Raw genomic sequence first — 13,676 nt, 5'->3', positions numbered from 1 at the left:
CAGCTATTTAGAACCAATGCTTAGGAACAAAAAAGGTAGTGTAAAAAAAAAGAAAATGAACTCGTTAGTGTTTAAAAAATCTACTCACTTTAAACGTTTACTATACCGTTATACGTCCTTACAACTCAAGCATAAAAAATACATTGAAGAAAAAAAAATCAACAAACTGTTCAACGTGTTCGACAAAGATTTGAAGAAATGTTATAACTAACTGATAAAATGACTGCAGATAATAAAAGAATTAGAATGTCAAATTGCATAACACAATCAGAAAATGATGACAGAAAGTATAGGTAAATTGGGCAGTACAGGTAACAGGGGACGAAGTCGGTATGAATTACTTTTTTTAATTCAAACATATTTTATCTTCAAAATCTGTTAAAAAACAAACGAAAATACCGTAATTTTTCCGATTCTGGTTCTGTTGTGAGGGATTTTAGTTGTTACTTAATTTAAGTTATGACATCATACATTTTGTATTGTGTTTTCGACCGTCTTATGTTTTTGACCTTATTCTACTTTCACTTCCCATATGCTGGGCATGACGTCATATTAGGATGGTATACTTAATAACAATAGCAAAAGATTCCACATGTGGTGAAGATTTTTCAAATAAAGTTATTATAATTAAGTATTTATGTTTTTTTATTTGATATCACATTTTGTACCCTTTTGGGCTATTTAAAAAAAAATGATGCCAAAGTGTGACAAACATGGTAAAAAATTAAGTCATTGCTAATCTTCTTTCTATCATTTTTCTTTATTCCAGAGACATTCAAGTTTACAAAACTACCAAGGGTTAATGCAAAATAATAAAAACAAAAATTTTAACAACATTTTACTCATAAGAATTCATCCACTTTTCAAAGGAAACAACATAATAATAATATCAACTGACAAACATAAATAAGAATATAAATATCAATGTAATTTTTTTGTTTGTTGCAATAAAGGTACTAAATGATTTTCCTGCAATTTTTTTTTACTTATAAACATTTTTTTTGTTTTAAATATGTAAATTTCACCAATTTTTAGTGTATTCTTTAATATCTTATTTCAAAAGTTTTTATATGTCTTTGCAAAAGCTTTAATTTTATATAATAAGTATAAGGAAGCAAACATATATGATATAATTACATCCTCTGAAAATTTCACAACAATTGCTTCAGTCAATTCTAAGTTTTCTTCATTTAAAAAATACAAACATGTGTTTTTTATCCTTTTGTTACACTCCTGACATATTTTGTCAGTAACTGTAAGACTGTTTTTTAATGGAATGTTTAGAAAATCAGTAATGATATCTATTTTAAATTTACAATCTCACAAATAAATAAATTTATTAGATATTTGATTACATATTTTTTTAATTTCTGAGCAAAGAGCAAACTTTTAACATGTTTAATGAGAATTACACTTTAATTTTTAAGAATCTTTGGTGAATAGTGTGCAGAAAAATCAATTTTACAAGACAGATCAGCTTTCTCATAACATTGTAAAGATGTTACAATTATTTTAATTAAGAATCATGTTGAATTTTGTTATAGATAAGCTACATCAGAAACTTGTCAGGAGTGTAACAAATGTTACACTCCTGACCATAATTTATTGCTACAATATTTTAACCTGAAACTGACCTGAAATCATGTAGAGTCTTTATATTTCACATATTATTTTAGTGCAAATTAAGAACAGGTTAAAAAAAATTATATACTTCTTACATATTTACAAATTTTGCTAATTGTCTATTTAAAAAAAAAGATGGCTTTCCTTTAAACCTTGTTCAGTCTCTTGTTTGATACTATATATATGCTGTTTTTATGTCAGATAATGTATTATGATAAGTTTGTTCGTTCTACCAAAGATGGTAGCAGTATGTGCTCTGTATATTAAAAATTGTCCAAAAATGTACCCAAAAATGTCAGGAGTGTAACGCTTTAAAATGTTTAAGTGTAACATTCATGTTATTTTTATAGAAACAATGTTGATATTATTGGTTTTCCTTTCTGGAATTTGAGTGTGAACACCATCTGTTGCATATTTTCAGTAACAAACATGCCATTATTATGGCCTTTATTGCTTGTTTATGCTCAATACTTGTATGTCAGGACTGTAACACATTTAAACAAGCTAGTTCAATTGCAATTTTAGTTCAAAAATTTCAAAAGTAATGATGTAGACTTGTATTCTGTGTTAAGCTGAGGTGTAGTAATGTCATTTTATAATAATTGTCAGCTTGTTTTTCTTCCAATTACTTACCTTTGCTAATAAGATTGAAATAAGGCATTTTTTTTGTGTTACACTCCTGACATTGAAGTATTGAGCATACAAAAGCAATGAAGGCCATAATAATGGCATGTTTGTTACTGATAAACTGTAACAGGTAATGTTCACTGAAATTCAAGAAAAAACAACAACTATAACAACATTGTTTCTAAAAAAATACATCTTAACCCAGTTGTTACACTCCTGACAGACCTGGGTAGTCCTCTTATTGTAACCAAAATATTCCAGTAGTAGAACTTCAGGGTCAACTGGATGCACCTGTGCCAAGCTATGATACTTACCAAAAAAAATAAACCGTGCAAGATATACAGAAACATGTTATTTCACCTACAAAGACATTTTCTGGCAGCATATTGACTTTTACTAACATTTTTTTTTTAACACAAACCTATTTGACTTACCTTATGAGGCTCATAAAAATGTAAATATATGGAAGAATTAAACAAGAAATCATAGTCAAGATATAATAGTTGGATGAAAGATATTGTTTGGTATTGTATCTGCCCTTATTTATTCTATATCATCAATGAATGCACATGCTTTCTTCTAAATGTCACACTAAAAGCGTTACACTCCTGACATTTTGAGGTACAATTTTGGACAATATTTTTTAAACAGAGCACATACTGCTATTATCTTTGGTAGTTAGGACCAACTAATCATAATACATTATCTGACCTAAAAACATTACAGATATAGTATCATACAAGAGACTGACAAAGGTTTAAAGGAAAGGCATCATTTTTTTGAAATAGCCCTTTTACTAATACTAGTTTTACCTTCCAAAAGAATCGGTATAAAAAAAACAATTGCATGCAAAGTTAACTTCAAGGTCATTTATAAGTCACATGACTGTCAGGTGGTTAGTTGTAATACATGTAATACTTATATATATCATTAAAGTTAATTTGAATATGGAAATACCAGAGACATATAATACATTATATGTCTCTGGAAATACCAATGCTCTTTACATCTTTATTTCGGAAAAAATAAAATATCAGTTAATTTTTTTTACAGAAAAAACAGTCTGTCAGTGGAAATAACAGACAATTCTCGCCAACCTCACTTCACAATGTATTAACCAAAAACATGAATGTATGACAAAAAAGACCATACAAGACTTCCAAAGTGCCTCATTCTGAAATTTATATAAATTGTCCAAAAAAGACATCCAAATAATATTTTGTATCTTATAGTTGTCATAAAAAGTGGGGATTTTCCAATTTTGGGACAATAACTTATACACAGGTCTTTTAGAGCAGTGAATAACACAGTGAATTACACAATGTAAGAATAAAATTTTCTCTCTGAATAATTTAGTTTTCCATCTACTAATTTCAATAAGAATTTTTGTGTTCAAAGTTCTAAATCTACAAAAAGAAGCAATACTTTTGTCATCTGAAATATCAAAGTAGGTTTTGAAATTTATATTAATTTTGAGTTCAGGATTCTTGTTTTAACTGGCTTTGAAGTAAAAACAGCATGTACAATGTATTCAGCTTGGTATGGGTAAAACATTGAAGATTTTAAATGAAAAACACAAAATATAATATAACAGTTTGGTCCCTTTGATCTCATTTTATTGGGAAACAATGATTTTTTTTATAGCAATATACTAATTAAACCATGATTAACATGATTAAGATTTATTCAACAAACAAAAAAAAACCTAAGAATCTCACTTGACTTTTAAACAATGAAAAAAAAAATGATAGCAAAAAACCTGATAAACTTATAAAGATTTATTCAACATTTAAAACAACAACATCAAGACTCAAAATCTCACTTCATTTAGAAAAAAATTGTAAAAAAAAGGAATACCGATAGCAAAACACTTACCAAACTTGATTAAAAGTTATGAATGTGGTGTTCTATACACATGTGTGTTATGTGGTTGAAGAAGAATCATTATATATATATATGTACAATTGCTTAATATTTTAGATACATTTCTCTTGATAATGGATTAAGGGTATTATTGATATCTGATCTGAAAGAAGGGGAGAGTGTGGTTGATGAGGATGTAGAATCAGAAGATGAATCAGAAGAAGAGGAGGTGGGGGATGATGAAATGGAAATGGATGACCATTCAGATGAAGAGGTGGATGAAAATAATGACAATTCACAGCAGATGGAGAGAAAGGTATATATCTTAGCATAGCACATCGCAAACAAATAGAAGTCATTTAGGTTTGGTTCAAGATGAATGGAGAAAATGTTATTAAATATTATCTACAATGTACAGCAAGCAGATTCATTATAGACACATAGTAAGACTTCATTGAAGATAAACCGAGAAAGAAATCTTGCAATGCAGTCTCAAGAAACTTATACAAACACACATTATAACAAAATTACAATACTTGATTGATCTTGGATGTTTTGATTTTTATGCTCTAATAGGAGCATTATGTTTTTTGGTTTGTGAATCTGTTTGTTCGTCTGTCTGTTTCGTTTAAGGTTATGTTTTTGGTGAAGATAGTTTTTGATGAAGTCGAAGTCCAAATTAGAGTTTTGACCACAATTTCACTGTCCATCGAAAAACATAGAAAATGATATTGCGAGTGGGGCATCCATGGACACATTCTTGTTTATGACTTTTGTCAATGTATTGCTTATTTTTGTGGTAATCTAAATTTTACTATTGAAAAGAACCTACAAAAACGCAAGACTGTACTCTTCAAAAACTGAATTTGTTATATAACTATTATCAATCATGATTATGAAATTTTTAAGAAACAAAATGTCTATGAATATATATGATAAGATTCGCAGTTTGTTTACATTACATATTTAACTTATAAATGAATGTTTATCATATTTATAGTCAGCTGCAGCTTTGTGTATTGGAGTTGGAAGTTTTTGTAATCCAGACAACATTCCAGGATTTGCCCATTTTCTTGAACATAGTAAGTTTGTAATCATGAAAGGAAAAAAAATTCAACACCAATTGAAAGTGTTATTCAGTTTCTTTGTTGGAATATTTAAATTATATCTAAAATTGTTGTTGATATTGATTTCTTTGATACTAGTTTTTAAGTGTACCCTTGTCTACAGACAGTCAGTGAATAAAAATGTATAATGCAATAAATGATTTAACATGCATTTCTTTTAAAATTTACACTGTATAATCAGATAATTTCATATGCATTTTTGGTTTTATAAAAATGTTTTTGTTTTGCATATACCGGTAATTTTGAGCTAACTATATATATGTTATCAATAACATTAACACTTGTTCCGACTGGCATCAGGTAGAGATTTCATGATTATGTCTGTTTCTCATTTATTCTGCATGATAGATCAAAATGTTTTATGATAGATAGATACTTTATTCTCTAAAAACTAGATACAAGTTTACAGAGAAACATACAATATAAATACAGACACAATAGTTAAGGTAACAAATACAGTTAATATGATGACATACATGTTTTAAAAGTAACATGTATAATTAATGATATAAGAAGGAAAAATGATCGGTAAGATGCTTATGCGATTACATTTACATGGAGGGACAAACTTTTTTATTAATACACTTAATAAATAAACACAGTTTCCTTAAGACAGATTGTTTTTTACTATTAAATAATGAGCAAAATGAAATTATATTTGGATTATTTGAAAACTTGATTTGTAGAAATACTTGTCTTTCGTTCTTCAAATGCGAACAGCAAAACAAATAATGAAATTTGTCGCCTATCTCACCGGAACTACACAACGAACATGTTCTTTCATTTCGGGCAATGTTTTGCCATCTTCCCTTTTCTATAGGTAACGAATGGTTACCTGCTCTGAATTTACATAATGTAAACAAATGTTTATCTTCAAGAATATTCAAGTAGTTCTCAAACTCCAATGTTTTTTTGAACAGTCGATAGTTGATGCATTTTGGTGAGTCTTGTATTGAAGAGTACCACGTCTGCTTGTATTGGTCGATTAGCCTCATTTTGATGCTCTGATTCAGCCACTTTGAGAAATGTCCATTTTGTTGTAGAAAAATATTTGAAAACCCGCTTGTGTTAAGAATATTTTGAACATACTTGATCCATTTAATGTCTTTATGTTTCACACAGTGTTGGTAATATGCAGTCTTGTAAATTAATGAAGACAGCTTGTTTTCGTCTGAACATAGTTTGCACCAGAACGAAATAGTTCGGCATTTTATGCTAATGTCAAGTGGGTATCTGCCCGTTTCACCATACACAATTATGCTTGGTGTTGATTTTTTCAAGTGCAAAATATGTTTTAAAAATTTCAGGTGAACTTGTTCGATGACATCATTTTTCTCAGATCCCCAAACTTCACATCCATACAGAAGGATAGGTTTAACTATTTTGTCGAACAGATCAATTTGGCATTTTATTGAAAGGTTAAATAAACGGCTTTTTTGTATAACACCATACATGGCTTTCGTTGCTTTTTCTGCAATTTTTTTCTTTGCTTTTGTAAATGTTCCTGTCCTGGCGAGATTTATACCCAAATAGTTGAACTCGTTTACTATGTCTAGATGGTTTCCTTTATACAAGAATTGTACGTTACTCGGTGGTCTTCCCTTTGAAAATATCATAACTTTTGTTTTTGCCACATTTACTTTTAATTTCCAAATATCACAGTATTCACTAAATATATCTAATTGGTTTTGAAGATCGTCTTTATTCTCTGACATAAGGACGGTGTCATCAGCATAAAGTAGTATAAATAATTTTAGGTACACATTTAGATCATTTTCCAAACATTCAGATATGGACGATAAGCCATTAATATTTTTGCTATTCAAATAATCTGTTAAATCATTTAGGTATATATAAAGAAAATAATAGTGGTGATAGGTTTTCACCCTGTCTAATGCCTATATTGCAAGAGAAAAATATTGAAGTTTCATTGTTATATGTTATCCTTGATTTGATGCCATTGTACATATTTACTATCACATTATACATTTTACCATTGATGTCATTCAAGTTCATTTTATACCAGAGTTCATTTCTCCAGACAGTATCGAATGCCTTTGCGAAGTCGATGAAAGCACAGAACAGTTTTTTTCTCCGGTTTTTCATCATTTCAAAAAGACAATGTAATATGAATAAATTATCAGTGGTGGAGTAATTTTTCCTAAATCCGCTCTGGTTATTATGAAGTATAGAAAAAGTTTCGATAAAAGTGGATAATCTTTCATTTAAGACAGACGTGAATAATTTCCCAAAACAGCTCAAGATCGTTATTGGTCTAAAGTTATTCGGATCCTCCACATCTCCTTTATTTTTGTACATCGGATTTATATTTCCAAGGAGCCAGCTTTCCGGTATAATTCCAGTATTAAAAATTATATTAAACAATTTCACATATATATTTATCATTTAATCAGCTGTTGATTTTATGTATTCATTAATAATAAGGTCATCGCCACTAGCTTTATTGTTTTTAAGCTTCTTTATACATTTCAATATCTCTTCTGCTGTAATTACATCATTAATAATTTCGTTCGACTCTCTCTGTACATCGGTATCATCATGATCATTTTGTTGTGTGTTTCCATCTGCATCGTTGCTTGTTGTCTCGTTTAATTCCTTAAAGAAGTCATATAAGATTTGTATAGGTATATTTGGTTGTTTTTGTTTATGTCCACCATTCAGTAATTTCCAATATTCCTTTGGGTTTTTTGTTTTCATATTTTTCATTTTATTTCTCATTTCGATCCTATATTTTTTAATACATTTGTTTAAGGTCTTTTTATATTCTTTTTCGCTTTGGTTTTTAATTCTTTTATTTTCTTCGGATTTACACAGTCTGTATATTCTTTGAGTGCGCCTCGTCTTTTTTCTTTTTTGCCTGCATTCGTTGTCAAACCATGGTTTATTCGATTTCTCTTTTTGCGCATTATAGGTTCTTTTATCAGATTTATCAATTTTTGGATTGTAGGTTCCAAACGTTTGTTTTGCTGCGTTGACAAATATATCACCAATATTCTTTACAGTATCATTAATATTATTCAAGTTAACATGGGCATGTGTCAGTAGATCCAAAGCATTATCAATAGTTTCAATTTTTGCAAGATCCAAGTATTCATTAAATTCATCCGCTTGGGCTAAATTCCACTTCTTAATCTGTTCTTTTTTTGGTTGGATATCCGTTCGAGGGTAACATTCATTACAGGTACATGTAGTAGTGTTGATGTTTATAGAAATGTCCAAAGGACAGTGGGCGTCAGAATATAAATTACTAAAATGTAGCACATCAGAGTTTGAAATAATATTAAGGAGGTCTGGGGTTGCTAAAAAATAATCAACGGTAGCTGCATTTTTGCTTGTTAGTTTACCGGTAATGTTATCACCTATTCTTCCGTTCACAATATATACACCAGTGTATCTACATAAATCTAGGAGTAAATTACCGTAATTATTTTTCGTTTTATCCATATTTTCCCTAGTAGTAGGACATGTGACGTTGTCAGATATGTGTAGACTATTTTCTTCAAAAATGGATGATTCGATGAGAATATCGTCAAAATCGTTGTGTTCATTTGATACATGATCTAAGTCTATCGATGTTCTGCTGTTAAAATCACCGGCTAAGCATACATATTTATATCGAGAAGAATATTCTAAAATATCATTTTCAATTTCCCGAAAAGAATCGGAGGAACTGTATAGTGTATTTTCAGGTGGAATGTAAACCGAACCAAGAATAACATCGTCGTCTAATTTAGTGTATTGGGATGAAATATTAATCCACATGACAAAATTACTCTCATTTTCTATAAGTCGGACATATTTTGAAATCTCAAGAAATTATTAGGCCGCCTGATCTTCTATTTGATAAGCTGAATCTGTTTTTCATTTTGAAAGTATAGCCAGGTAGGGATAGATGGTCGCAGTTGTCGGTTTTGGTTTCTTGAAAACATATAATATCGTATTTGGTTATAAGGTCAATAAATTCGGGATATTTCATTCTTGTCTTAATTCCACATACATTTAAACTTAATATTTTTAAATTTCTAATTTTAAATTCACTGCAATTTAGCTTACACTGTTTATGATTCAAAGTTTTTGTATTAAAATTTGTACCTCCGGCGATTTCCTATGACGATGAGCCAGTTCTAGATCTCTTGTGCATGTACATATAAACCAGTATTCATCATTTAGACATATGATATACCTTTACCTCTGATTCATGCTGCAAGTGCTTAGCTTATCATGCTAATACAACAGTCTATAGAAGTTGATATTTGAAGGCAATAATGAGCATGTCGATTTGTTGGGAAAATTTTGATTTTGTTATAAATATATATAAGTCTTATAATCAAGACATCATTTTGACACTTCAATTGTTTTGAGTTTGATCATGACCTCGTTTTAATTTTCTTGTGATAAGGTTTTTATGCCCCATTGTGGTCATTATGTTTTCTGGTCTGTCCGTCTGTTTGTTTGTTCATCCATTCAGCCGTCTGTTCCTCCGTTCATCCCGCTTCAGGTTAAAGTTTTTGGTGGAGGTAGTTTTTGATGAAGTTGAAGTCCAATCCACTTTAAACTTAGTACACATGTTCCCTATGATATGATCTTTCTAATTTTAATGCCAAATTAGAGATTTCACCCATTGTCATGGTCCACTAAACATAGAAAATGATAGTGTGGTTGGGGCATCCATATATTGGGGACACATTCTTGTTATTAATTTATTAATTCTGTATGTAATTATTTACAATGATAGTTCACATGAAACAATATTTACTATGTTATATATATATAATTACTTCATTATTAGATATATATTAAGATCTGTCAGATATCATTTAACTATGACTTTATTTTCAGAGATTGTTAGCCGACTGTGCAAGGTTGTTAAAAAAAACCATAAGTAAGATTGTTAATATAATTTGAATATTGCAGCAGATGAGAAATCTTAGTGTGTGAACTATTGTTATATTTCAGTGGTATTCATGGGAAGCAGTAAATACCCAGGAGAGAATGAACTGGATGACTATATCAGTACTCGTGGTGGAGACACAAATGCATGGACAGATACAGAAAAGGTTACTTCATTTTTAGTATAAATGGTTTTAAAGTATACTATAAACTTTGGCTGTTTATGCCTAATTTTTGCTCAATATATAGAAGGATATCTGACAATAATAAGTAAATTGTAAATTTCATGAATTTTTCAAGGTCTCTTGAATGTAATTATGTGTAATTTGACTACAAATTAGTTAAGATTAATGAAACTCATGTGATCTGTGATTTTTTATTCTACCATATATCACCTCTGCAGCTCTTTAGCATTGTATTTGAAAGAAGTACAGACAATAACTGAGAAAAGTTTATACGATATAGTAATGCAATAAGAAAAAAATTCTGGATGATTATTTTTTTCAAATTTAATTAGCTGAGTGAATTTGGAGAAGATATTTGTTGAAGTTTTTAAAAATTGTAAAAATTTGTGATGATAATAAATTATACTCCTTTTGAAATTGCATGAAAAAAGTGAGTGTTTTTCTACTCTTTAATTTCTATATTCTTACTGGTACATACTTTTATTTTTAGACCTGTTTTTACTTTGGAGTAGAACAGAAGTACTTTTACAGAGCTTTAGACAGATTTGCTAATTTTTTTATCAGCCCGCTGTTTAAGGAAGATGCAGTTGACAGAGAAATAGAAGCTGTTGACAGTGGTATGAAGAAGCATATTTTTAAAATTACATTCTTGCATGAACCTTATGAAACATACATAGATATAGAAAGATGTGGTATGAGTGCCAATGAGACAACTCTCCATCCAAGAAACAATTCATAAAAGTAAACCATTATAAGTCAAGATATGACAATATACATTTAATGAACACTTTTTGTAGTTTAAAGCTTACCTTCATTTTTTTCTAAAAATATTTTGAGGATGATGGAAATCAGGCCAGACTAACAATGTAAAATTGTGTTTGTGAGGTTGAATGGTTGATGTCTTTTGTATTATTGGTTTACAGAAATACTCTTTTACCCAATGAAATCCATTCAACCATATATTCATAGCTTATTTTAATTAGTTAGTTTTTCAAAACTAACGATGTTTTAAGTTTACAATTAATTATTATATTAGTCATTCTCCTGTCAGAGTAGTAGGGCTAGTAATATGGAGTCTATGTTTAATGTTCCTTATTCTTTATAAATAGCACAACTGAAGTACAAAATGAAATGATTATTGATGATTAAAATCATTAAAGGAGTAGGTTCAGTAAGACCCCTTTTTGGCCCCAAAATAAAGCAGTTTTACCAAATTATGAAATTGTTATCTTTTAGCTATTTATTGGAAAGAAGAATGCTTCTGCTACATAAATATAGGCTGTTTTTGACAATACATTGTACATATATCGGATACAAGGATCATTAAGTCATGCTTAATTACTGAAATCTTCACAATTTTAGCATTTTTGTTAAATGTTAGACGGTTTCCGTCTGAAATGAAAGTGGCCGCATTCGTGTTCATTCATAATATTGAAATGTAATTTGTGTTTGATGATAATACACAACATATATAAAGGTTGAGGATGAACACGGATGCGGCCACTTTCATTTTGACCAAAACCATCTGAAAAGTGACGTTTTTTGGCATATTTGCTGGATTTTTCATATTGAAGCTTGAATCGGAGCGTTTTTAATAACTATATCAGTTAAAAACTTTCACAAAAACTAATCAATTCAATTGAAATAGACACTTAAGTGTTTAAAAAGTGTCCAAAATCTTTTGTCAGCTGAACCTGAAATTTGAGGCCAAAATCGGCCCATACCTACTCCTTTGCATTACAACAAACTAAAACTTTTTTTTCAGTAATATGAATATAGAGTCAAATTCTGAATTATTTAAAAAAGCAAAAAAGTGTGATACTGTTATTTAGCCTTTTCTTTGAAATATAATTGAAGCTTTTAAAAGTTGTGTAGTTTTACAGAATTTTTGTATATAGTACAATCAATCTTTTCGTGTTTTAGAGTTTCAGATGAACTTGACAGATGATGATTCCAGAGCGAGTCAACTGTTTTCCCTCTTAGCCAGAGAAAATCATGTGATGAGAATGTTTATGATAGGTAAAAACTTCACAATTTGATAATTTCATTGTTATATTTTCAATCATTTGTAAGGATCATGTCAACCCTAAAGATTATAATGTATAACGTCAATTCATGATGTCACAAGTTTTTATTTCTACACTGGCTAAAAAGTCCTCCATAAGAGCTGATGAAATGTTTATCTTGGCATATTTTGATGTGATTTTATTGAAATGATTTTTTTGTTTGTTGAAAACTCAAAAGATGATTTAAAGTATTCACAGACTAGTAAGTTTAGGAGTGATATCTATAATTATATCCAAATTGTTTTCTCCTTCTCAGCCATAGGATATTGTAAAATGTCTCCCTCCTATTCTAAATAAGTTCATCACTTAAAATATCTTGCATGCACTTTCTATGACAAAACCCTATTCATAGAAACAGTTAGTAGAAGACTATATGACAAAAACAAATTTTACTATATTTCATCTCTAACCTTTGATCAAGATTAAAAATTCATTTTGTCTCATGTAGTTAAGTTTTGTAATATAAGTATAACAAACTTACATAGTCCATTTTTCTCAGGTAATGCTGAAACATTACGTGATACTCCCAAGAAACAAGGACTGAACATATACAGTAAACTTAAAGACTTCTACATGAGGTTATACTCTGCACAGTATATGACATTAGCTGTTTACTCTAAAGGTACAATATTAATATCTATTGTGGTTATATTGTTTGCTTAATTTTTTTTGAATACCTGATATTGTTTTTCTTTTATTATAGATAATACTAACCAACTATGCTTGGTGGTTTTTATTTTATTATACCCCTTGCAAGTAAGTTGTGGAGGGTATAATGTTTTGACCCGTCAGTCAGTCCTGTTTCTTGTCATCGCAACTTCTCTTAAACCACACAACAGAATTTCATGAAACCTATTTAGTTAATAAGGACATACTATGCAGATGTGCATATCGACAGGAAATTACGATTCAATTTTATTTCTAGGAGTTACACCCCTTTGAACTTATTTGTTTCAATATACTACTGCAACAGTCTGTCATTGCAACTCCTCTGAAACCGCACAACAGAATTCCATGAAACCCTTTTAGATAATAAGAACATACTATGTAGATGTGCATATTGACAGGAAATTATGATTTTTTTTCAGTTATTTTATTTCTCCAGTGACAATGGGGGGACATGGGGTATGTGAGCACACTCACTAAGGTTCTTTGATTTAGAAAATTTAAATACAAAGGCTATTTTCTTAATATTACTAAAATCAGAAGAATCCCAATTTTCTTCATTCAACACCTTGTAGCAGTGGAATCATCATGGAGATTTGGATATGGCA

At 29.7% G+C, this 13,676-nt stretch overlaps 1 protein-coding gene across 1 annotated transcript in view; it reads left to right on the top strand.

Annotated features, from left to right (window-relative positions):
• The first annotated feature begins 107 nt into the window (after positions 1 to 107).
• Positions 108 to 13,676, top strand: part of LOC134687639 (nardilysin-like) — a 31,667-nt gene continuing 18,098 nt past the window's right edge. Inside the window, exons 1-7 of the mRNA XM_063548089.1 lie at positions 108 to 293; positions 4,231 to 4,429; positions 5,114 to 5,195; positions 10,218 to 10,318; positions 10,827 to 10,953; positions 12,260 to 12,355; positions 12,902 to 13,024. Of these exons, the coding sequence (XP_063404159.1) occupies positions 220 to 293; positions 4,231 to 4,429; positions 5,114 to 5,195; positions 10,218 to 10,318; positions 10,827 to 10,953; positions 12,260 to 12,355; positions 12,902 to 13,024 (802 nt within the window). The 5' untranslated portion in view covers positions 108 to 219. The remainder of the gene's footprint in view (positions 294 to 4,230; positions 4,430 to 5,113; positions 5,196 to 10,217; positions 10,319 to 10,826; positions 10,954 to 12,259; positions 12,356 to 12,901; positions 13,025 to 13,676) is intronic.

The sequence above is a fragment of the Mytilus trossulus genome, chromosome 1, assembly GCF_036588685.1.
Source record: "Mytilus trossulus isolate FHL-02 chromosome 1, PNRI_Mtr1.1.1.hap1, whole genome shotgun sequence".
In the NCBI taxonomy this organism is placed as follows: domain Eukaryota; kingdom Metazoa; phylum Mollusca; class Bivalvia; order Mytilida; family Mytilidae; genus Mytilus; species Mytilus trossulus.
This window is presented reverse-complemented; position numbering and strand designations above follow the sequence as displayed.